The 25495-nt window shown below is 39.5% G+C and overlaps 3 protein-coding genes and 1 pseudogene across 4 annotated transcripts in view; 3 read left to right on the forward strand and 1 right to left on the reverse strand.

The window, feature by feature from the left end:
* The window catches only part of LOC115057627 (opsin-5-like), a 7111-nt pseudogene extending 5151 nt beyond the window's left edge, over positions 1 to 1960 (forward strand).
* LOC115057810 (opsin-5-like) overlaps positions 1 to 25495 on the forward strand; it is a 132895-nt gene that overhangs the window by 6819 nt on the left and 100581 nt on the right. The gene's annotated exons all lie outside the window — the stretch shown is intronic.
* LOC115057811 (NAD-dependent protein deacylase sirtuin-5, mitochondrial-like) lies at positions 11164 to 16987 on the reverse strand. The gene is made up of 9 exons (XM_029525023.1): positions 16906 to 16987; positions 15827 to 15904; positions 15197 to 15330; positions 14257 to 14482; positions 14020 to 14107; positions 13833 to 13886; positions 12259 to 12382; positions 12015 to 12130; positions 11164 to 11761 (listed from the first exon to the last, which is right to left on the reverse strand). Exons 2-9 carry the CDS (start codon positions 15897 to 15899, stop codon positions 11686 to 11688), a joined length of 891 nt encoding a protein of 296 aa, XP_029380883.1. The 5' UTR covers positions 15900 to 15904; positions 16906 to 16987; the 3' UTR covers positions 11164 to 11685.
* Positions 18013 to 25495, forward strand: part of LOC115057808 (phosphatase and actin regulator 1-like) — a 40614-nt gene continuing 33131 nt past the window's right edge. For both annotated transcript variants that reach the window (XM_029525020.1, XM_029525021.1), the window contains exon 1: positions 18013 to 18124. In XM_029525020.1, coding sequence (XP_029380880.1) covers positions 18013 to 18124 — 112 coding nt within the window. The remainder of the gene's footprint in view (positions 18125 to 25495) is intronic.

Here is a 25495-nt window from a genome sequence, read left to right on the forward strand (position 1 = left end):
GACTGCAGAGCATCACAGGACAGTGCATGCATCATCCATAATTGCAACCCCCCCCCCCCCCCCCCCCCCACACATGACCTGTTTCCACCATTACACTCTATGCAATCTAATTTTTTGCATTTAGTGATTCATTTATTCTCTTCCTTTTCCTGACACCCACACTCACACACATGCATTAAACACAGGGGATGGAAGGGAAGGAGGCAGGATGAATACATGTGCTGTATATCAATGTTTTCATACTATGATTCACCACAGATGCTCCTAAGCTGGCAACTACTGGAGCCCATTTGGCTGGCAGGTACGGGTATGGACCAACAAGCGTGCACGCCGTTCATCATAATGATTTTTATATTGCCAGGGAGTCAACCACCCTCACCATCAGCACCTTCTTGGCATTCAGGCGGTGGTGTCTCATTCATTACCACGGGATGATTAGTCATCCGTCACAGGCTGCCATTGCCATGACCCGTCAGTACCAGGGAGGAGTGAAAGAAAGTGACAGATGGATAGCCCATGCCAAAGTCCAGCAGTCCACCGTGCTACCAGGACAAGTCACACGCCTTCTGTTCTCCCCCTCCGGCTCTTCCCCCTCGCTCTCTCTCAGATGTTACTATTCTAGCTTTCACTGATCTAATTCAGCAACAGTGTGACAGGTAAACAAAAAGACAGAAAAGGATGAGGTGGAGGGAAAACTGACAGAAAAATAAAGACTTTGGCAGCCCAACCAAATTCTAAAAACAACAACAAAAAAAGAGGCAATAATTTATAAAAATGTCGTGTGGCAAAAAAATTTTAAAAGAAAAAGAAAATGCCGCATGTAAACCTAGTCCTGGCAATAATGAGTTTCTCTGACGACAAATATCTCAGACTGGTTAATCAACCAACAATCCATTAATCATTTAAGTCAACGGTCAAGCAAAACCATACTCTAGATTGTCTAATAAGAAAGTTTGCTGTTTCCCTACTTAATTTTCTTAAAAATAGAGTGCCTTGCTGGATGGCGTTCTTCACTGTTTTCTGACATTTTATACAAACAAAAATCAAGTCAAATCAAATTGCAGACTTGTTTTAAGATAAAAAAAAAATCCTTGAAAAAAACGCTATAAAAGTTGTAAAACTATTAACCTTATATTCTCCACAGAGAAGCTTGAACTTCAAGATGAAGTTAGAATTTGAACAAGCATTATTGAGCACAAATGAAAAGCATAAGTGCCGTCACAAATGATTTGTCAGGACGTACGCCTATTGTAAGTCTATTCGTAGCCCTTACCTTTCCTTCTCAGCTGCCTGCCAGTCTCTCTCCTGTGTTACCTACCCCTGCTCCTCTGAGAGGACAATGTGGGACACAGGATATAGGGCATGGTACTTTTAGGCTGATATGGTGTCTTGTATAGAAGGTTTTACCTTGATATTTCTTATTGGATTTTATTAGCTGACAAGCAAATCTGATGTCATATTGTAGCCTGCCTCTCAGTGATCCAGATGCTGCAGCAAGACTCTCGCAAACGCGATATGCAAATGACACAAAACAGTTGTTGCATGTTGCCTAGATTGTAATTAATCTTGCATTGATTTCCTGTCATCGCCTTGATCAATATTTCAATATTCCTTGTGCAAACGCTGCTAGATCGTTCTCCAAAATTAACTGTGCTGTTCTCAGTTGTAGGAGATCCCATATTCCTTTGATGCAAATGCCAACTTATGCATTCAAACAAGATGAAAATCTGACATTCAAATTGCCATTTGTGGATCTGCCCATGCAGATTTGTATTTTTTAATTTATTTATTTTTGACCACTGTTGACTGACAATTGTGTTTTTTGTTTTGTTTTTTTTTTTGCATGTGTGAAGTTGTCCAGACCTCTTGGCCCGTTTGTGGCGGGGAACACTGGGGGATAAGAGAGGCATCGTGTGGCATGAAAGTGTTATTCCCTGTGCTTTTGTGTCTTCAGGTGTAAGTGCATGGTCACACTCTGCCAGTCCTCATCTTTCGAGAACAAAGAGAGGTCTTATGGGAGTTCACATCACAAAGCTGCACTCCAAGGGCATTTGACAAGGAGACAGCAGCCTGCTTCCTACTGCGTGCCTCTCCACTAAAAAATCATCTTCACTTCCTCCCTGTCTGTCTTTCTATTTCTGTCTCTTGATCTTTCATCATGTGAAAAAACCCTCTTAGATGGAAGGACATGAAACAGCTGAGCATCTGAAATGATATAAAACAGCTGATTATGTTCCTGATATATTTACATTGCAAAACCAAATTTTGAATAGCTGCTTGATGACTAAAAAGCCTAAGCAATTAAAATCCTCTCCACCACATGTCAGTTGTATAGCATCTTCCCAAAAGATCATCTATCATATAGCATGTTGAGGGTCTCAGAGAACAAATTTGTTTAATAGAGAACCTTTTATCGTCCACTTCTCGCATTTGCCTTCTCGGAGCAATGAGAAATGGCACTCCACTTCCCTCTCAAGTAACGCTTCAAAAAGATTTCCACAGACTTTAATTCTGCAATTTAAATCAGCAGGATATTTCTGAATCTAGAAACAGATGGATCACACACCATTGGTTTGGTTCAGAAAATGGGACAAAGGATAAAAAGCAGATGAATGGAAAAAAAGCAGCGCAAATAAAAAATAAATATGTTCAGAGCTGCTGCCTCTAACTAAGTCGAGCTTCACATTAGCTGTCATCAAGTGATCATCTGCAATGATAGCCCAGAAACCTGAGAAGTCCCACTAGTGCCCAGATGTGGTTTAAAGCATGGCTGACCTGACTTTAACAGACACATTGGCTCAACACCAGCAAATAAAACAGCCAAGAGAAACCCAAAAGAGACAGACAACGCATGTTGTGAATTAACTAATGTCAGCCTTAATTAAAATGTGCTAAGAAAAAATAAACACACCTTTTTTCGTGTTTTCAGTCAGACATGCCTCCTGGTTCCCTCAGGGAATTTTATATCTTGGAAGGATATTAAAAATATTCCAGCTACAAAAGACAACCCTTTGAGAATATAAGCTTGATATATAATATTTTGTTGTTGTTTTTTTTTTTTTACCTATAAAAACACGATAAATCGATTTCCCCCCTTTATTTATGAAGTAAAATACAAAGCGTAAATCAAATAGTACCCTCAAGTCAGCTATTTCTCATATAAACTTAAAAGAAATGAGTCAAAGTCCAGCCTTAAGCAAACTCCATTTGTCAGGGCAAAACAGGAGAGGGGGAGGTCACTGAGCACAGAAAACAACTGCCTCCTCTGGAAAACACATTTAGTGTACAGCCATAACAGACGTGGCAACTATGAATCCATGATACAAATGTAACTAATCTGTTGATGCACTTGACACTTCAATGACAGCAAGATAATTGAACGACTTTGACTGGTTTTTTAGTATCTCTGCCATAAATATCAAGGTACAACGCAGCTTAGCTGTTTGCCAGGTAAATATTGTTCAAATGCCTGTTTCTTGAGATACAGAGATTATTTGTCAGATGTACAGAGTCGATGCCACATAATGTTGCCAGGCAGCTATTGCTACTTTTGATATTGTTGTTTATAACAAAAGAGTCTATAATAACATACAATCAATATTGTATTGTACGTCATATGTGTTTTCTAATTTGTTAACTATGGTTTAAGAATCACAGATATTTATAAAAACTAATAGATAAAACTTTGGGAAATTTTGGGGGTAGAGAAAAAAAAATTAAGTTGGCAAATCAATTTTCGGACTTCCTTTCTTACTGTTGGTGACATTTCCTTAGTAAAGTATTCTAAGAGATACTAACAGCAAAGTGGCCAATGACCGATTAAACTTTGCAGTAAGGGAAAGGTAAATCAAATTTTCATATTTAAGGAAGAACTGGTAAAATTAACACATCATGTGTTATCTTCAAATGAAAATCTCATCAGTATCTTCTTCCGTTCCCTGAACAGTACACATGACATTATCCTGTTTTCTCACATCACAGCTTGCTGATTGCATCCTTTGGCTTATCAACCTACATCATCAGCATTTGCTCCATTCCAACACCAGCCTCCTAACCTTCCACTCACATCAGCATTGCTAATAAGCTCAGGAGCCAGACGATACTGTTATGGGCACATTATTGCAATTGTATCCTATGATGCAAGGGGATTGTGTAAATAAAGTGACAGGTGAGGATTACCAAGTGGATGCTTTCTGTCCAACAACTCACTGTTGTCACAGATCGGTGCTATGCTATTTTTAAGTGCCGTGCTCTCGCCCCCAAATCCAAGGGAGCAGATTTCTGCAGAGAAGGACATCCGACTGGCTCAAACACTGAAAGATGAAGACAGCGAGGTCACAGGCTTGTTTCTAATGACAAAAATTTACAACTGTGGCTTGTTTCGCATCTGTTTTTTGTTTGCAAGCTTAGGATGGATCAATAGACATCAGGTGCATGAGATTCGAGTGTAGCACCCTCCCATAGTGAAATCCTCTTAAAGCTTCTGATAGTTCAAGTAATCTGGGAGAGGCCAGTGTGTGAGTGTGCATCCGTTGTGCCTGTCTGTGTTAATGCGCGCGTGTGTGTGTTTTTCATCCAGTACATGTGCCGTGTCCCCTCCCACAATGGTCTGCCTTCCGAAGTATCACGTGCTCCCACTGAATGTGAGTGCTTGAAGTGTTAACTGTGCAGCACACAAGGTTGAAATGAACAAGCAAGGAGGGAGAGCTCTCCAAAAAGAAACTTCCTGTTCACTTACAGATGTCATAATGTATACACTGCAGTGATTACACTTACCTTGCACTTAAACAGATCTACGATGATTACTACTATTTGCTATGAGGAACAGAAATGTATTACAATATTTATCAAAAATGACATTTTGTTCTTTAAGTTTACATTGTTGAACATGGTAGTAATGTTTAAAAGGTGTTATTTATATGTTTTTGCTCTAGCTACATAGCCATGGTTATCTTTCACACTGCAAATTCAGTCGAGCTGCTAACCCCTTTACACACAAAGTGTTGGCTTCCAGTGGTCTAAAGGCTTCTATTTCTCTCTTTGCTAACCAGCTGGCCGTGTATTACCATATAAAGTTTACAAATGTATTATAATTACTTGTTTTGCAAAAGCAGCTGATGCTCATCTTGCCAACCCTGGTAAGTAAGCAGCTGCTATTGCCAATGCTAATGTTGTAGCAATACAAAACTTACAAATAGAAGTAACAAGGAACGCCAGTTGCATTTTGACATGAACCAGATTGATGGCAATGATGAACGGAAAAATCTGTTAACACATTACAATTACAGTTCACCTTTTCTTTTTCCTCCTAATAACTAACTTGCAGGTCAGTTTAAATCATGTCTGTGCTCCTAACTTTATCGTTATGTTGCCGTACTCCCAGATTTGAACAGCATGATAAGAGCAATGTAAACAATACCAAGAGCTATGTGAAGCTAGAATATCTCTTGAGCTAATCAAGTTCTGTTTACATTTATAACAACTCAAGTGACTGTGTAAGGTTCACAAAGTTATCACATTTCTCCCCCGGCTCAGCAACAATCTACATCATTACTTTGTTATTCTGCACAACTTGTTTGGTAGGCAACTGTTGTCAGTGAAAAAGCTCAGACCCACTGGGAGCTACCTGCCTCTCTTGAAACATGAAACAGACTACGATAGCAGCTAGATGCTGAACATAGTGGATATTTAGTGGTTAAAGGTTGAAGGTCTGTCTTTGTAGCTGGTGGAGACAAAACTGAACAAAATGAAAGTGGATGTTTAGACTTATATCCACAATATGGTCCAGAAACTAAACTTGAATTCTATTATTTCTTCATGTCCGTTAAATAGGCAGTTTTCTGCCATCGCGTCAACCATTCTTCATTTGTGAGGTTTGTGTTATTCATTATGCTGACCCCAAGCATTCAGAAGAGGCACTGAAACTATGTCAAATTACTCATTTTATGTGTTTGGCTTGAATTATTCTCTCACATTGTTGGATCAATCTGCAAAATTTACCCTTTAATGAGTTTGGGAGATTAGCAATGTTCGATTAAATACACTTAAGTGTAATTCACAAATATTATTTAAGTACCAAGATGGGGTTGTTTGTCCGCAACAATTTAATGTAATAGTTTCATTAAAAATTTTATTACAGATAAACAATTCTAAAATGTTGCCTCTGAGGACTAAGGGTTAGAGTTGGTGACTACACAGAAATGCTAGTCCTTTGGACACAGTGTATTTCATAGCAATACCAATTTTAAGTTGAAGCAAAGTGATTAAGAGAGACAGTGATAGTGAGAGGTAGAGGCAGACGGAAATGCCCGCAATGCTGTTCAACAGACACACTAGACAATGAATATTGAGTTGGTAAGATGAGATCAGTTAAAGAGTACTGATCCAAGAAAAAAGGGGGAAAAAAAACAGAGCAGGCTGATTCAAACCCTAACTGATGAGACACAACAAAATTGGGAAGGCCTGATGTTGAATAGAAACTGGACATTGAATTTCAGAGACACAAACAAGATTGAGCAGGGAGGGGAGAGCTTCCCATTATGCGTGTCCTGTGCTGCTGTTCTCGTAGGAGTCAAATACTTCTCTGGGAGAGGCAGGGCCGGTGATCAATAACCGTGAGAAAGTGGCTGCTAGCCTTGATCCTAATTAGTGCAAGGTTAGAGCAGATTAGTTTACACCTGAGCCCCTATCTCTGCTTTTCTCAAACAACTCCCTTCCAATCAGGCTACCTGGTAGCAGCAGCATCAGCATAATCCTGGGATGTGCTGCAAAGGAACCTTAGTCAGTATATAAAACACCTTTTCCTCCCATTTTATTTATCTCATTGTAGGAATAGGAGGAATAAGAATAAAAGGTTTTCATCCCATAGGACACTCAAAATAAAGCAACAAAAAATGTAATACACGACAGGGACAGGTGGAGCATTGGGACTGACCTTACTGCATGGTAATTCATGTTTCTAATGGCAAATTATGGATTTACTGTAAACCTTTATTACAAAAGGCAAGTCTGTTAATTACAGAGTTGAGAGAAAGGTTAGCAGGAGACTATGAGGGGCTTAGCAGGTGTTGGTAGCACCAAGATTTTCTTGTGGTGTGTTTGTGTGAGATACAAGCCCCAGTCCCTACTGAAGTGTGGGAAATTTGCTATAAATAGAAATAGGCCCTTGCCTTCAAAGATTATGGTAACAGCAACGTATGGGGTTAGGGTTACGGTTAGCTAGGGGTAGCTAATACAAAGAAGCATAGTGGACATTTTTGAACCATGCATTTTGAATGAGTTAAGGAGTGACTCTGATTGTGGATCTCACTCACTCATTTTCATCCGCTTTATCCGGATCCGGGTTGCAGGGCTGCTGGAGCCAATCCCACCTAACATCGGGCAAGGGGCGGGGTACACCCTGGACAGGTCGCCAGTCCATCATAGGGCCAACACACAAGGACAAACAGAGACAAACAATCACTCACGCTCACATTCACACCTCGGTCAATTTAACGTCGCCAGTTAACCTATACATGCATTTCTTTGGACGGTGGGGCGACAGCGCTAACCACTATGCCGCCATGCTGCCCGGATGCAGTCTGATTTGATCAAGATTAAAAATGTGACGTGAATAAAACAGATTCAAAAGTTTGTTTTTCAGAGCCATGTATTAATTTCAGTATTTCTTGACTGTGTTTTATTTATGTCAAATACAATTTGAACTCACTTATAAAAAGCCAGAACCACAGCCTAGAGACAAACCTCACAAATATTCAAAATAATTTGAATAATTCAGAAAAAGTAAAGGTCCTGAGATTGATCCCCGAGGAACTCTGCATTACTGAAGCCCAAGAAGCACTGGTTTATGACTTTTTTTTTTTTTTTTATAAATTATTATTATTTTTTTTTTTTATGCAAGCACCAGATTCCTCATGTTTAAATGTTATAAAATGTATGTAGGATTAACCTGTAGTCCTAGTTTGCCCCTCTGGTTAGAGACGTAACTGCAATAACAACAAATTCTGACAACGTAATCTTATTGAAATCTACAATAGTAATTTTCTCATAGTCTGGCAACTATGAACTGAGCTTTAGTTATATGTTCCATATGTTATCTACATTTCAAAAAATGCTATTATATTTATACATGCTCTTATTTTCACAAGTTTCCAAGTAGGATATAAACAATATATTCAAATATAAATAAGGAAATGACGTGAAGCAAGCCATGGAAAATGGACATTGACAAGGTCTGTGTAACTGTAAGGCTACCATGTGTATCTGTGTAATGTTTGTGGCTCCTCACCCAGCCTGACCTGCTTTGGCCTGACACTTCTGCCAGCATGCACACAGAAAGAGTGTGTGTGTACACACACACACACACACACACACACACACACACACGTTCAAATTCATGGGCACACACTCACAAATGCACACTTATCCAGCTGGCCATCAAATACCACTCTCAGACTTCTCCAAACTCACAGATTCCAACTAACAGAGTCGCTCCTCCACACACAGACATTCACAGTAAAATGACAAAAGCCCACACAGAAGTCGACAACTCGCGGCTCTGTCTTCAAAAAAAAAAACAAAAAACAAAAAAAAACACACACACACACACACACACACACGGAGATAAACAACGGTAAATTAGATTTTGGTTGTGCTTATTAAGTTTGTTGCACGGTCATCTTGGAGTTCAAGGCGATGCTTGAAATTGTACCAAAAAAAAAAAAAAAAAAAAAAAAAAAAAAGTTTTTACATTTTGTCACTTAATATATGCGTCATTTCTACGTATTTGACCGGCGCCTTCACCTGCAGGCGGTCTGAGTTCCCGCCCCCGCCGGTGAGACAACCTCGTATATGTCTCCAAGAAAAGCCGCAACGATGTTCAGAAACAAAAGTCACATCAAACAGGTGAGAAGACGGACATTTAATAAGATATTATTTTGGAAAAGGATATTTATTTTAGACCCAGAGCTGACGTAGATATGGTTTCATGTTCAGGTTCATCGGTTAATTGCTGTAAAATGGCTGAAGAGAGAAAAAAAAAAAAAAAAAAAAAGAGTGACAGTACACTGAAATAAAATGTAGTCAGTAAATACAAACTGGCCAATACTTATTTTTGCCCCCTAAGTGTTTAGGCTTCAACTTAATGTTTCAATTATATCAAAGCAGGTTACATTTATGTTTTAATTGTAAACAAATTTGGGGAGGACTGTATAGTTCTGTCTACACTTGCACACTACACATTCTTCCCCTCTAGATAAGCGTTTGGTGTTTTCTTTTGTTATAACATATACAAATAGTATAATATCAGCTGTCTTTGTTGCAATTTAGTTTTTTTCTAAATGCAACAAACTATATTTTTTGTATATGCAGTATAACTATACGTAAATCTTTATAAGCTTTGTTATGGTTAGTGAATCCTTCAGAGGAGGAAGAGGGGGAAGCAGACCCCTGGCCTACACGCTTGCACATAAACGCCATCTCCCAGTCAATCTACATCCTCATTCAAAGAGACAGTTGGATATTTGTGCAGCTGCCACCAATGATGATGACCCTATTAACCCAAAAGCTTTTGGGTCAAACAGGGACTTTTCCACTGTCACAATTTCAGCCCCCCCTCACTAGATTCATGAATGAGCTGCAGGAACAGAGTTGTTCATCAGCTCCAGAAATGACTACATCAGACAGCTGAGCTTTCTCAGAAGTGCCTCTCCATGCCATCTCCTTGTGACAAAAGGAACCTGGCCTTACCACTTCTTGAAGAGAAGCAGCAGTAATAGAGGAGGAAATTAGAAAATCAAATTATTGCCATGATGATGATATACATTAACAGGTGGACATACTTTATAGGAAATAGAGGGGCTTGATTTGGTTGCTAATTGTTGGGCAAAGAAGGCAAGTGGTGAGGCGCCACAGTGGAAACGCAATAAAGCTTGAGAGGAAATAGCACTTGGTATTTTCTCAGTCCATGTGCTGAGCCAACTGCAGTGTGTTCGTGGTTTTATGTGGTCACGCTATGCTGTGTGGACAAAAAAAATTATAATGAGAGTGCTGAAACTACAATGGGCATGAAATTAACTTACCAAGTGACTCCCCTGAGATACCTAAGCTGGATTACAGCATTGTGTATGTGTGTGTGTGGTTCTCTTTCTTGCACAAATGTGCACTATGTAGCTCTCTTGAGATAACTCCTTTAAGTCTATCATTAGATTATCATAACACTGTCTAATGAACATAACCTTCCCCAGCTAATTTGACTGCTGCCCCTCCGTCTCTCTCATTTCCACTGAATGACTTAACCATGTTAGTCCAGTCAGTCAATGAAGATGAACACTTAAATAGGTAGAGCTTTTGTCTCTGGGATGCACTATGTAGGTGTTTCTGTGGAATAAAGGGGTTAAAAAACAGCTCATATATAAATAAACATATTTATGCTTCATTACATTATTTAAGCCTCCTGTAATTTTTGTCCTTTAGTTTGTAATTGGACGTTTTCTTTCGCACCAGAAACAAAACAAATTTTCTCCTTTTGGTAGACATGCATCGGATTCACATTGTTCAACTCAGCTGTAGCCACACTGAGTTCACTGTTCTGCCTCACTGCATAGTGTGAAAGGAATTTGAGTCGTACCATAGCACAATATACACATATAGTGTAATCTTAGTTTATGCTGGCACCTGCTGTTCATCTTGGGTACATACAGTACATTGCGCATCAAAAGAAGCAGCTGAAGGTGTTTGAACATAAACATTGATGCAAACATAGTGGAAAAAAAACTAGTGTTTGAATAATTATATTGTTTACTATTTTTTTTAACAGAATACATCATGAGAAATTGTGCAGGATTTTTATGAACAAAAACTTGTTAAAATGGTTATTATTAAATACTATATCATAGTTTTCATGTTTAGACAATTTTCCATCTACTCTGATTGTATATAGTATATTTGAAAACAGACTGTGTAAAAATGCATTAAATGAACAATAAGTAATCAATGACGTAACTATATTCATACAAAACAGTCAAAAAGCATGGGAATGACTTATTGCTGTCTCAGGTTAGGACTGAAAAAGGCATTTTCCCTTCCTCTATCCTCTCTGTCCTTGATCAAAAACAACCTCTACATGCAGCTAAATCTTTGTAACATTGGTTGATTTTCACTTGAGGTTTAAAGCGAGCATTTGGTCAAGGTTGTGTAAACAGTGTTAAAAGGCACAAAATTATGTTGTGGTCTGTTCATTTGGTGGAAAGATAATAGAAGAATATCTCCATTGGCACTGGAAGTAATGTGTTGTTTTGTACTACAGCATCTTTTCCTAAGATATCTCAAATGTGCTACCTAATATGTAAAGAATACCAATACCTGAGGAAATGTTTCCCTATGCAAAGAACTACATACATAGTTGACAGTCCCTTTCTTTCATCAAGCGGCATAGCTCCAACTTAAATCTAGGCAGCAAATATGTGAAACATTCAGAATCCCATTTCCAGTTTAGTGAGCTATATATTCAAGTATTATAAGATCCATCTCAAATTCTTAAATTGTTAGAGTATTTATAGATCCCCCTCAATCCAACATTAACAGATTTAGTATTATTAAGGCAAAGATTTGGGGAAATGCTGTGACACACCACAGCCTCTGATTGCATCCAGCTATATAAGAAGTTACTGACTGCTGTGTGAGAAGTCAGTGAATAACCTCTGACTCATGTCGTGCCAAAGCTGTGGGCAGTGTAGTTCCACATGGACCCTGGAAGTGGTACCTGTGCCATATCACACAGAGAAAAACAAGGAGACACTGAATGTCAGTATTATAGTTTAACAACTACAAGGTCACTTATAGAGTTTAAAGTGCTTTGAAGCGGGCAACTGTTTCAAGGTTAACAAATACTGTCAAGTGACCTGGATGTTGCTTATGATGCCAGGTGCTGGAAATGCATGGCAGTATAAATACGTCCATTTACCACTACAAAATTTATATAGATTTAGCAACATTACGTTTCTTAATGGACTTACGTGAAGTACTCAGATTTTGGCGTTGTTTTTGTGTTGAACTCTGCCACTGGAACACCTCTGGATGCAATCCGAGGGCCAAACATGGCTGCTGGGTAAACAATTGAAGATGTGCCCACCTGTATGTAAACACAGAAAGGGCAATGACATCGGCAAAAACTCAAAATCCACTGTACACTATTTTTATATAATGACATTATACAAGAGGAGAATGACAAGTATGGATGCAAAATATTGGATAACTCACCACCAGACACAGATCACATATTTCCATCTCTTTTTCCACTTTGGTCAGAATATGAGAATCCAGAGTTTCTCCAAAAAACACCACGTTGGGCCTGAGCAGACCATGGCAGTCACTATCCTCACACCTTGAAAGAGCAACAGAAAACGGCACTTACATAACTAATTGTGTCAAACCATATCACAGAACAATCACTGAAATTAATAATTATAAAAAACAGGTAAATCCGTGCAGATATAGTCACTAGTTAGTATGTAGACAGGTCTGCAACATTCCTGATGGTTAAAGCCTAGCATGAGTGAAGATGCTGCAGTTTTCTGTGTACTTAACTGTTGAAGTAAGACCTGTATGCACTATATGTTGCTGGGGACTATCCATATTTAAACTCAATTCCAATATGCAACTATTTGAATTACATTTTTAGAAATAAATAGGTAACCAAAGATAAAAGAGAAAATTTGAAAGATTTAAAGCACACCAGGGGGCAGCACAGTGGCATAGTGGTTAGCGCTGATGTCCCACAACAAGAAGGTCACAGGTTTGGGTCCCGGGCCTGTGGCCTTTCTGAGCAAAGTTTGCATGTTCTCCCTGTGCTTGTGTGGGTTTCCCCCCACTGTCCAAAGACATGCATGTTTAGGTTAATTGGTGACTCTCAATTGCCCATAGGTCTGTGTACCCTCCCCAATATGAACTAGGATTGGCTTCAGCAGTCCCACAACCCGGAAACAGATAAATAGTAGAAGATGAATGAATAAATTATAAAGCACAGCACTGCCCCCAGGTGGAGGTTCTGACAACTGTTACTAACATGGGAATCTATTACAAACTAGGATTCTTCAATGCATTGTGAAAACAATTGGAAACAAGTAAAGATGGAGATGAAGCTTGATGGAAAAGACCAAACTAAGATCCAGGACCAGGATTGAGTTAACATACGTGTGAGGGGGAAAAAAAAAAATTAGATTTTTCTTTTCTTGAACTCAATACTTAACTCTAACATCATGTTACTCATCATGCAGTCACCTTAGCAAAATGAAATCTGGGAGAAAGATTTTAACAGATAAAGTTCAGAGAGATTTTTAAGCAAATAAAAGTGATGTGCTCATGTTACATATCATTCAATACTCACTAAAATGAACTTCAAATGGGAGATAAAAAAAAATTGGAATAACCTAAGAGGCACAACATCCTTTCTACCAAGTAAATATACAAGCCAACAGGGGGTGAAGGAGAGCTGATCAGGAAGCAGTAGCAGGTTCAACAGAAGCTCAAAGCAGAGCAGGTGGATGGTGGAGATGGTGGTTGATACAACTTGTGTCTCAAAAAAATACAAAATAAATCACTAGAGTGGAACTGCAAATCACTAGACTGGGAGTGCAACTGGCAGTACATCGAGATACTACAGTGTATTAATCGTTAATTTATATAATGAGATTAATTCTCCCATCAGCACTTCGTTTTTGTTGTTATACAATATACAGATGGTTGCTTACCACTACCCCTAACCCTGTCTTTTCTTGCTAAGAGAGGTAGAACTGACCATCAGCATTATTAATATCAACTGACATTGATCATACCTTGGCAGCTTGTCCACTGGAATTTGGGCATCAGCAACATCTGGGTCAGGTGAACTGCACATTAAGGGTACGAACAAACGATTGATTAAACAGATCTTTTTACAAACAAGGGTCTTCTTGAGCAGATCACGCTACAAATCCTGCATACTTTTCATTGTGTTGATGTATTAAGAGTACTGGCTCTTACCCTTTCCCCTTCAGCGCAGCACATATGGGGCTACGCTTGTTCATGGTCACATGTCCACAATTCACACAGCGTGTCTCCATCAGACTGCCTGCAATTACGAAAAAAAAAAAAAAAAAAAAAAAAAAAACCCATACAAATAATAAACCTGATCCAGATAAGACATGGTTTGAAAATGTTTGCACACGTCAGAATCATATGTACCCAGGCTTATCAATGAAGCCTAACTCTGCCACACACCATGAATCTTGAGCACGTGTTTGGACCCGGCCTGTCGATGAAGGTCATCTGTGCACTGGGTGATTACAACCACAGAGCGTCCCTGCTTCCTCAGCCGGGCCTCACACTCTGCTATGGCCAGATGAGCAGTGTTGGGCTTCTTGTTCAATGCTAGCTCCCTTCTGTAATGGTAGAACTCCCAGACCCGAGATGGGGTGCGAGAGAAAGCCTCTGGAGTAGCCAGGTCCTAAGAATACATCAATATATGAATGTTTACGTCAACTCATTGATTCATCTTCTACCACTTTTCCATTTCCATTGCAGGGGGTGCTGGAGCCAATCCCAGAACACATTTGACGAGGGGTGGAGTACACCCTGCACTGGTCGCGAACCCATTGCAGGGCCAACATACAGAGACAAACAAATCACAATCAGGCCTACAGACAATTTAGAATCACCAATTAACCTGAGCATGATGTCTTTGGACAGTGGGAGGAAACTTGAGTACACACGGGCATGGGGAGAACATGCAAACTCCACTCAGCAACAGCGCTAACCACTATGCAACTGTGCTACCTGTTTACATCAACCAAAGCTCAAATACTAATCCATCAAAAGACAAATGATAAAAGACATCATAGATTCATTTCATGCAATTAAATGGGGATTATATTTTTTGGATTATGGATGACTGATTCTCCTCTGGAGTTACATCCTGCTGCAGCCCACCACATGAACTTAACTTGTGCAACAAATACCACTTCTCTATTCAGTTGCTACTGAGGCAGAGATAAAGTCACTGGGCTGTGAAGATGTATTACGTAAACATAAATTACACCCACTTCACAGAAAGCTGTTCATCAGACCAAACACAAGTTTTGACTTAAAAAAAAAATACAGTACAAATAGATAAATATTATGGTGTGAAAATCAAAGTACGTGGTTGCTTTTTATTAATTACCTGAGACTGCCATTTCCTCCACTTTTCATTTTCTCCCCTGAAGGTTGGTACTCCACTTTCTGCACTCACGCCTGCCCCTGTGATGATGACTATGTGCTTGGCTTTGGAAAAGACCTTGCGGAATTCAGACATGTCTGGGAAAAGAAAATGAAAGGTGTGTAAATGTAAGTGCTTTTTAAAATGACTTAATATTAAAAAAAATTCTGTGATTTCGCTAATCAGTGGTCTGGTAGATAACAATTTCAGTGATCACCGTCTTTACTCTTAAACTGGTGCTAAATTCAGGGAAAAGCACACTGGATGCTACAAAATTAATGGTACTAAAAATGATAATATTTCTATGTTCAAGTTATTACAGTGGATTTACTGCACATTCTGCACATTTTGCATTAACAAAACCAGCAAATACTAATTAAACAAGGATATCAGTGTGCAAATTAAAAAAAGACAGAGACTCCAGTTATCTCTTACATAGTCACTTATCATTATCTGTAAATGAAACCTTTGTCATTCACCGATTAGCAGTTAACACCAATTGATTTCTTTTGTGTGCCTCACATGCTACAGACCATGTTACTGAGCAGACACAACCAACACTACATCATGTCAAATTAGCTCCTTCCATTTTACCTGGTCCTTTTGCGACATGAGTGGAGCACATGCGAAGACCAAGGGCAAACACACCTCGACTTTGGAAAAGCATTGTTGCTGCAACGGTAGTACAGATAGACAGAAGTGAAACACATAAGGACACACAAAGAAAATGAATTCATTCATTCAATTGTTTGTATTCACCCACTACTTGTTTGTATTTACATTCTGTAGTCCAGGTGTAAAATCGTTTGCTGTTTTTATTATTTGTGGCACCTTTTCCTCTGGTGAAAATGAATATAGCAAAACACCCTTCAATCCTAACTCCACTAGAGTCAGATATGAATCTCATGATAGACTTGTGTTGTGCAGCCAAGCATCTCATTATTTCAATGCATGTAATAATGCGGACACAAATAATATAGTATCTTAATTTCATTCATGGTTGACATAAATAATACTGGCAATTAAAAAGCAAAAAATTATTCTATCTGCTACTGCATGATTATTTCAACGTATCAAAGTGAATAGAAGACATGGCTGCACGGATGCCTGCGATATAGTAACGTTGTTGTGCAATCAGAGCAATTAACTTGTCATAAATATGCACCGAAATGTAGCAACTGATTTAGTAAATATCTGAAGTCGCAGGTGAAACTAAAGGGCAACCTTTAAACGGCTTTACTATACAAACTGTGGGTAAGATAGGAAACCGGGTGCGTCCCACCAGGCCCAACAATCAAATAGTTGAGTTAGTCCAAACTGGTTTCACGGGCCTCCCACACCTCAGACAGCTCTGCGCGTCTTCACAGGTTGACGCTGAGTTACACCCACTGCGAAGACGGTCTGAAGTTCATTTTAGAAATAACTAACCTGCCACTGTATGTCCCAAAGTAAAGCGTACTGTCAGAAAAATAACGATAATAACTTTCCCTGATAGGTGGCTAAACTACCAATAACGTTACTTTAGCCACCTATCAGGGAAGTTAGCTGCGAGACGAAGCTCGTCGTGCTCGCTGCAGAAGTAAAAAATTGCACATTCTTGCTAATTGCACTGGAAACACGGACAGTACGAGCCCATGTAAGCCATGTGGCCACACTGGCCTTGTGGTACTAACCAGAGTGGATGAAAAGGTCCTCTTTTGCAGCAGAAAACGACACCAAGCCCTGCTTGTTTATTTCTGCAACTGCGTTTATGTACGGCCGTAAACCAATCACACTGTCGTAAAGCCTGCTCTTAAGCGCGTCGCTCTGAGGGAAAAATAAATGTTTCAAGATTCAAAGTGTTTATTGTCATATGCACAATAAAGAAACACGTTTCCCTGTAAAATGATTTTTTATGTATTTATTTATTTATTTTTTGCTGCCCACAATGAATGCGCGCATGTATAGAAAATAGATAAGTAGAATAAAAAATTTAAGATGGCCATCTGGTGGTTAACTGTGGTAAGTGTTATTCATTCAGGATGATTCATTCATTCTCCTCATGAGACAGAGCAGCATGTGATCCCACATCTTTGAATGTGGGATCACAAGATATAAAAATCTGATTTTGTTTGTTGGTTGGTTTGTTCGCACTTAAAGATTGCAATCTAAAGAAAGTCTAAAGTGTTCCCTATTATTTTGTTCTTTTTTCAAATGGTTCTCATCATTACCATTAGATTGATGTGTAAAACTATATCTCTCCACCTCACGTTATTTTATGTGGGTTTTTTTTAATCTTATTTCTAATAGTATGCAATGTAGTTGCCTTTTGTGTCGATGTATATTGTGGCATGGTGTATGTTATTGTGGAGTAATGCGAAAGCCATTGTTCCCCCCATTTTCTCAGCACAAATATATTATTGGTTAAATTATTTGGCGAATAGTCAGACGCATTGCCTATTATTCATTTGGCTATAATCATTGGAGAACAATTGCAAATATGGAGTTACTCATGGTCGAGGCATATTGAAAATTTTCGATGTAGATATGAATCAGAAACGTATATATATCCTGAACTGATCTTACAGTCACTTGATAATTTAATTCCATATTTTGTCATCTATCTTTTTTTCTCGCACTGTATCTGTGCCATATCCCACCAACGCCTCTCTCTCTCTCTCTCTCTCTTTGTGAACTCCCTCCTCCCCACCAGTATCTACCTCCCAGTGTGTGAGTGGCCGTGGTTCTGCGTCTGCCCCGGTCGGCCAGCAGCAGTCATCACCGGACTCTGGTTCAAATTGATGGCGACCACTCCAGACAGCAGCACAGACCGCCGACCGATCCGGAGACTCCGCTCCAAGAGCGACACCCCCTATCTGGTTGAAGCCCGACTCTCCTTCAACCTGCGGACAGGTAGGAGCACATCCCTCCATCCTGCCCCCAAATCTTCCTGTTACATGTTCAGCCAGATGTCGGTTTCTGTGTTTGTGTGTGCGGAGGAGAGGAGGGTTGTAGTCTAAGACCCGCTTCAGTTTTACACGAATGAAAGAAAGAAAAAAAAAACCTTAGTTAATCTGTGAGGCTCATCCCTCCAACATTTCTTAATGGGTAGGCTCTGTAGGAACTGGGAAGAAATTGTAAAATGTTACGCAACTTTGAGGACTAGAGCTGACGGTGCAAAAACGACAAAGAGGTTCAGAAATGTAAAATCGTTTGTTTTTGTTGTTGATGTTTGTTTAAGGTTTTTGGATTTTGATCCAGTCGGGGCTTGGTACCCGATACCACCGTAATTTAACGCAGTTACATAATGTGAAGAAGATTCAACGTGACATGTAGTATTGGAGCTTTTGGCAGTGGTGGAGGCGCACACAGTAATCCGGATGGGATATCCGGATGAGGTTTCTTCGGTGTTATTCAAGATTTTGACATTTTTAAACAGCTGCTATGGATCCTGCCATAGAGGATCGTTTTGTTGCCTCCATCACCCTTTACAAAGCATGTTGCATCCCCTGTTACCATGGTGACTTGGCATTTTGTGCTGACTGAGTCAACGGGAGTCAGATCCTTAGCTCCACAGTGTAATTAAGACACAGGTTACAGCTATAGTATCTGTTTCCCTGAAAACATCTCCAGAAAATTGCTAATTTTCTTGACAGACTTGTTAATGTTTGTTGCAGTCTTAGTCAAAATGCTCCTTGATCTCATGGGTCTCATTCAGACCCACAGCATGTGTAAAAAATGATGAGGGTGATGGATGGCATCAAGAATCATGTATACACTTTGTTCCCTTGGTGCCATAAATTCAGGGTACAAGGGAAATAAAAGTGCTGAAAACAACATAGACATATACGATAGACAACACATCTCAGCTCTTGTGGAGTCACTCCTATTTATCCCCTCAGCAAAATGTGTGAGATGCCTATGTCAAATATAATATTTGGCTGTTGGCCAGTTAACTCAGGGAGCGGCATGTACAAGAGGTTTTGAGAGATGGGTGGATTTTGTGTGGTTTTGCACATTATGTTGTCAAAAACTAAATAGACTTTCAAATATTGGAACATCTAAATATATTTTAGCGTAATAGGAACTTCATTTGGTGTGTTTGATTTGAATTGATTTGTTAATCAATTTAGGATGAGCATTTGCTTTGTTGTAAGATCATCTTAATATCTTTTTGTATTTAATTGTTTAGTCTATGAAATGTTAAACACCTGTGAAAATGTCCATACCAATTCTCCAGAGTATTCAAATAGCTCGTTTTGTTCAACCAACTGAAGTCCCAAAGAAATTCATTCAACTTTTGATTATGTCAAACTAAAAAATGAAGAGATTGATCACATTTGAAAAGCTGGAAGCACAGAATGGATTAGTTACCACCGTCTTAACATTTCTGGACTTTGGCCCAAGTGTATGCTAGGGCCACCAAAAGCAGACTTTCTGTTACCTCAGGTCAGGGCAATAGCCAAACAAACTCAAGAGGCTGGAGGTATTGTTACTGGAAGGTCATCACGTCAATAACAAAGCAACTACACCTTGCTTCAGCACAGATCCACAGTTGCCAACAGTGTGGCTGCTGGATCGACACCTCCCAGGTTTTTCATGTCAGCCAGGCAGTGCTACGGGAAGAGCAAGGGTCCTCAATTGTGCTGTCCTGGATGAATGAATATATATAAAATAAAATAAAAAAAAAGCCCCCCAGTATGTTCATGCCAGAGAAGAATTTGACCTCATGGAGGCAAGCTAGTACTCAATAATATGACTTTGCTCTTTGTCTCCGTGCTCCTTTTTTCATTATTGCTCTATTCTACAACAAGCTGATGCAAAGCATGAAGGTGGTATGGGGGCGATTTGTACAACAGCATGGTTGACTCACTTCCACCTGAAGAACTGGAACAGGATTTAGCTTCAGCTCATTGCCAAGGAAACCAAAAGTTTCATGGTTGTGTGGCCAGGTACTTAATAATGATAAATGACCAGTGCTGCCAAGAACATGAAACAAGAACTAGGCAATTATCTCTGCATTATCCTGGACAAGATAATAGCTCTGTTTTTTTTGTTTTTTTTTTTCTTCTGTGTCATTATTATGGTTTTATACGTGCCCTCATATACAAAAAAATCATATTAATCAGATGTGACACAGGGGGAGGTCAAAATTGGTGGTTTTTAAAAAGCCAAATTTATTTTGGACCTATGGCTGTATCCAAGTTTTTATCAATGAAGAGCTACTACAAAGGCAGCATGAAATACACTTTTATATCCAACACAGTTTGATAATGATAAAGACGCTGCCAGTCTGGCATCTGCTTCTCTGATACAGAGTTGTGTAATTCGCTTTGATATGTGGTGAGCTTGTCAGTGTGAAAAATGTGGAAGATGTGCTGAGGGTTGACAGCCAAATAACTGCTCTGTGTTTAAACAGCTGATTTTTTGTTTGCGTTTTCGTTTATTCCCTGATGCTGATCAGCTCGTATGCGGCTTAGCTGTCTCTGTGCAGTCAGTGTTGTCAGTCTCTGCTTCAAGTTTGACTTTTACACAAATATGGTTTGGAAAACAAATGACAGATAAAGCTGTGGGCCTCTAATGGAATCAGAGCATGTTTAAAGCATCGCTTCATTGCCCTGGTGTGTTCAGCTTCTTCTGCTAATCTAATTTGCCCCTCAGTTAAGAAGACTTGCACACAGTCACATGAATATAATGATATAATGGCATCAGTTACCGTGCAGCTATCAACAACTGCGTCATCTGTTGTAACGCATTAAAGGGTGGAGGTGTAGATGGATGCTTGACCTAGTTCAGATGTTTGATTTCACCCACTGCTGCCTTTTATGAAGCTTCTCATTTTCTCTCTCTGTCACACACATACGCGCTCATACATACAAACACACAGTCATCTTTGCTAGCAGCTGAGCGATTACAGAGTTGGTGAAACTGCAATCATTATTGTGTACGTAAGGCTCTTGTTTATGGATTTTAAGACTAAAGGAAGCAATATGTACATTTGGGTATTTCTGTGTGCAAGTTGTTCTGCATGTTTGTTCATGCATACAGTGCCTTGTTTTTGTGCTGTGGTTGTGCTGCCTGCTGACACAGCATCCACCTCACCAGAACAGGTTGTCCGCTTGTTTTTATTTGCTCATCATTCAGCAGCTCAACTACAGCCCCATCTGCTTTCTGTCGGCAGACTCATGCTACACACAACAAAGTCTTCCAATTACAGGAGATAGCAAATTTGATTTTCTGCTATCATCTCTCTGCTAACAAGATCAGACACTTCAGAGTTTTTTTCTTTTTTAATATCATCTCGCACAATCTAGAAAACATTTTTCTCAATGCTTTTTATGAACGTCTCAGCAGATTGTATTGGCACTATTAAGTTGCTTTGATGTATTTTTCAGAGCACCTTGCGACTTTGACACACAGGTCAGCTTGTCCTCAGTGCCAGGGGCTCCTCAGATATGCTCTGGTTTGTGAGACACTTATCACAGTGCAGCTATTGTACAGATGTTAATTGGACTGAACAGCTGGATACCATGTGCCATGGCAGAGGTGTGTGGATGTGGATAGCAGAAGCTCCCACAATTATACCTGGTCTGAATGCAAATAGACAAAGCTGAGGCCAGACTTGGCTGCATTGCAGTTCTTTGGGGATAGATTATACAGGTAGTTTCTCAGCTTTTATGCAAGTTTGCATTTGCATCCTTGCACATATACAACATGCATGTGCTCTGGATTGTACATGTACTCTCTGCCTCACAGTTCAGTGCTTAAACCAGCCTTAGTTTGCAGCCACAAGATGCTAAAAAAAGCAAAACTCAACTCATTCACCACCCACCACTCCCTGCTTCTCTCTCGCTTTGCTGCTCTTTGTTGCAATCCATGAACAGTAAGTACTTCTGTCCAAAAAGAGCACAATCAATGCACACCAGATGCATGATGGGACAGGACAAATCTCTGCAGCAGATCTTTATGTGCCAGCTGGACTTACCTGAGGAGTTCGAGTGTGTTAGAGAAATGCTCAGAATAGCTACGGGACAGGGCGCTTAAGTACCATGTATGCAGATGTTTTGTGCTATGTTTCAGTATTTTGGTAATCATATAGAAATTATTTGCATATTCAACCTTACTGAAGAATGTCAAGTCAGTCGGTTTTTGTTTGAAATCAAAAGGCAGCCAAAGGTGACTGCAAGGTCAAGAACCAACAGATTTTGCAGTTTGAGCTATCAATCCCTCTTTCAAAGGGAAAGGAAATTTCAATGTAACTATTTTGGTTTGAGTGCAGTCCCAAGTCTGCTGCATTTGTGCTATTTTTAGCTCTTTGTGGCAACAAGAGAGGATATTAGCTAAAGTGTTTAACAAAGTGGTGATAATTAGCAGCAAGAGAGTATCATTTCTACTGTATGTCTGCATCACTCCCAGCCTATGCTGGTTAGGTTTTTTTGTACAGGACTGGCATTTAAGACTAATAACCCTGGACCGCAAAACATGTAATTACACATAGGCTGCCGTGTGCTGAAGCATCCCAGGTTTGAATAAAACATGAGTAAAAAATAGCAATGCTATATCAGGACTCTATTATTAGATGCCCATGCTGCATAAAAATTCAATCCACCATCTTTGTCATCTGAACAGGGCACCTGCCAACCTTAAGGTGCAAGATGGCTTATAGAAAAATACAGGCAGGTGTCTTCAATGGGAGGTTGTATCTTTCCTAAATCTCTTTCTCTCCCTCAATCTGTTTCCTTTCCTCCCCTTTCTCTCTCTCTCCATGCAACACTTGGAAGTGTGGGAAAGACTCACTGGCTGTGATGTGCTCACCACATGCCAGCAGAGAAATGATGCCTTTTTCAAAAACCTCCCAAGCTGAAGAAAGCTGTGTGATAATGTGCTTATGGGTCATATTTATAGTAAGTGTGGCAGCACATCGGGCAGAGGGGGGTAAAGATACCACTGCAATCTGAGAGGCAGTATTGCCAAGGAGCAATTACGCTGGAGGAGATAGGTCTGTCTGAGTCACTGTTGCTGTTTAATACTGCTTTTGCTGAATTAAAAGCAAAATATATACAGAATCCAGTTTATTGCCAAACGGATAGATATTCCTGATATCTACAATGTCAATTTAAATGTACATTCTCACTGGATAATGGCAGCCAGTTGAGGGGTTCCCCATAAACATGTCTACAGAAGACATTTGTTTCTTCTCTTGTGCAGCTCCCATAGTGCATCGTCTCTTAAGGACATTTTTGCTGAGTAAGAGATTTTCAAGTCTGAATCCTTTTAACACTGCTGCAAAACTTAGGACCCAAATCAATCAAAGCTGCATTGCACCACTCAGCAGTAAGCACTTCAAAATTATATCAGATTTCTAATTATCAAATTCAGAACATATTTTGGCTCTTACGCTTCCAAACCCAAAAGATTTGTCTTCTCTACATGAGCAAGAAAAAACTGTTCCATTGACAGTTGATATATAAAGTAGATACACCAGTCGATGTTTGTTAATCATGAGGCCCTGAGTTATTCTCTAATGCAACTTCTATTTTGGAAAGCTTTAACATTTGCTATTTGTAGATTGCAAAAATTTCAGTATTAGTTCAGGATTAGTATGTTGTCATACCACGTCTATCTTTCAAACGACTGGAGCAAAGAGTGGACATTTTATCGTATAAACTCATGAACCCTTTGGAGTAAAGTTCTTCAAATGAACTGGAGATTTAACATAGAATGTGACAGTAAAACATGCCTGCACTTTTCAGACAGTTATGTACGCTTGTGTAAGGACAGGCTAATTGCACACAGTATAAACGGCTTTGATCTGAAGACGCGGAATAATTACGTGAGACTAAGTGAATGAACCACTGGTACTTTATATCTCCGTCTCACCGGGACCTCTTGTAAAATCAATTTTGAAATCACATCACGTGATAACTGCAATGGCAAAAAGTTAGCTTTGTCAGGATAAAATTTTTACATTAGATTGACACCATTGTCAAATGGTGTCAAAACTTTATCTGCATTTTTAGAGGGTACAGTCAGGCCTCACTATTTGAATCAGAGCCACAGCTGTATCAGTTGAAATATCCAACACATGCATCATTCTATCAGGTTCTACAGGGAGTTATTCCATTGAAATATCTGAAATTATGAAAGCAGTCACAGCACATCACCAATTTGGAAAACACTTTGATGTGACATGCCATGAAACAGCGAGCTACTTGTGCCTGAGACCAGGAGATATTCGTCTTTACTTCAGCAGAGCCAGGAGAGGCCAAAGGACACCTAAGCTCTTTCGCTGATAGTCCATTCCATTCTGACAGTGTTCATCTTTAGCAAGCAGGACAGATGGAGGTTTCAGTCAGAGAGAAATCAGGAGTGGAGTGTCTCTGCAGACAGAGACAGCAGAACATCCCAAAGGAGTGGCACAGTCTGCTCACCATTAAGTGTTGCCGAGCTCACTGGAGACTGCTCACTAAACAGGACGAACGCATTGTTAGTGTGTGGTTATTACAGGGCTGGTCATGCCTCCCAGCTCCTAAAAAACCTGCTGTCTGCCATCCCCTGTCATCATCTTTCCTGCAACACAGTTTCAGGAGACAAAGTGAAGGCTTCTTTCTGTTCTGCAGAAAGGTTTGATGCTTGAAACAACAGAGTTGATTAAATATATAACATTTATACAAAGCAGTTGCAGCTTTATCCTCTCAAATGTAAAAAACAAAACAAAAAAAAGATTACAGCCATTTGTAACAAGTTTTAATGTTCTCTTGTCCAAATGTCTTCTCAATTTTAAGAGCTGCAGATGCCTCCAAAGAAATCTGTCTCAATTTAATGGGAGGTGAACTGCAAAATTAAGAATGAATGGACTTCTACATCCAGTACATACACAGGTACAGACAGGGGGAGCAGCTGGGCCAGTCCCTGGAGCACCACTGCTCTCTGGTGGAGCAAGGGTTTCTCTGCATAACCAGACTACTACATAAGGCACTAGCGGTGTTGTGAATTACTGGTTTTGGTGATAATTGTGAGACTTAAAAAAAATTAAGATTTATTTGTTTATAAGAAATGTATGATAATATCAAAATGTCAGATGCTGATGTGGAAATTTTGTCTGTCAGTTCATCTTGTTGCACTGTTTACTACTCACTATTTTGGGCAACAGCATTATTGTTTTGATATAATTTAATGTAGTGGAAATCTGTTATCATAACACACAGAAATTATTTATTGGCCAAATGATTAATTGATAACCAATTACAGTATTCCTCACAGCAACTGTAATAATAAATGAAC

Source organism: Echeneis naucrates, chromosome 17 (assembly GCF_900963305.1).
Source record: "Echeneis naucrates chromosome 17, fEcheNa1.1, whole genome shotgun sequence".
Taxonomy (NCBI): Eukaryota; Metazoa; Chordata; class Actinopteri; order Carangiformes; family Echeneidae; genus Echeneis; species Echeneis naucrates.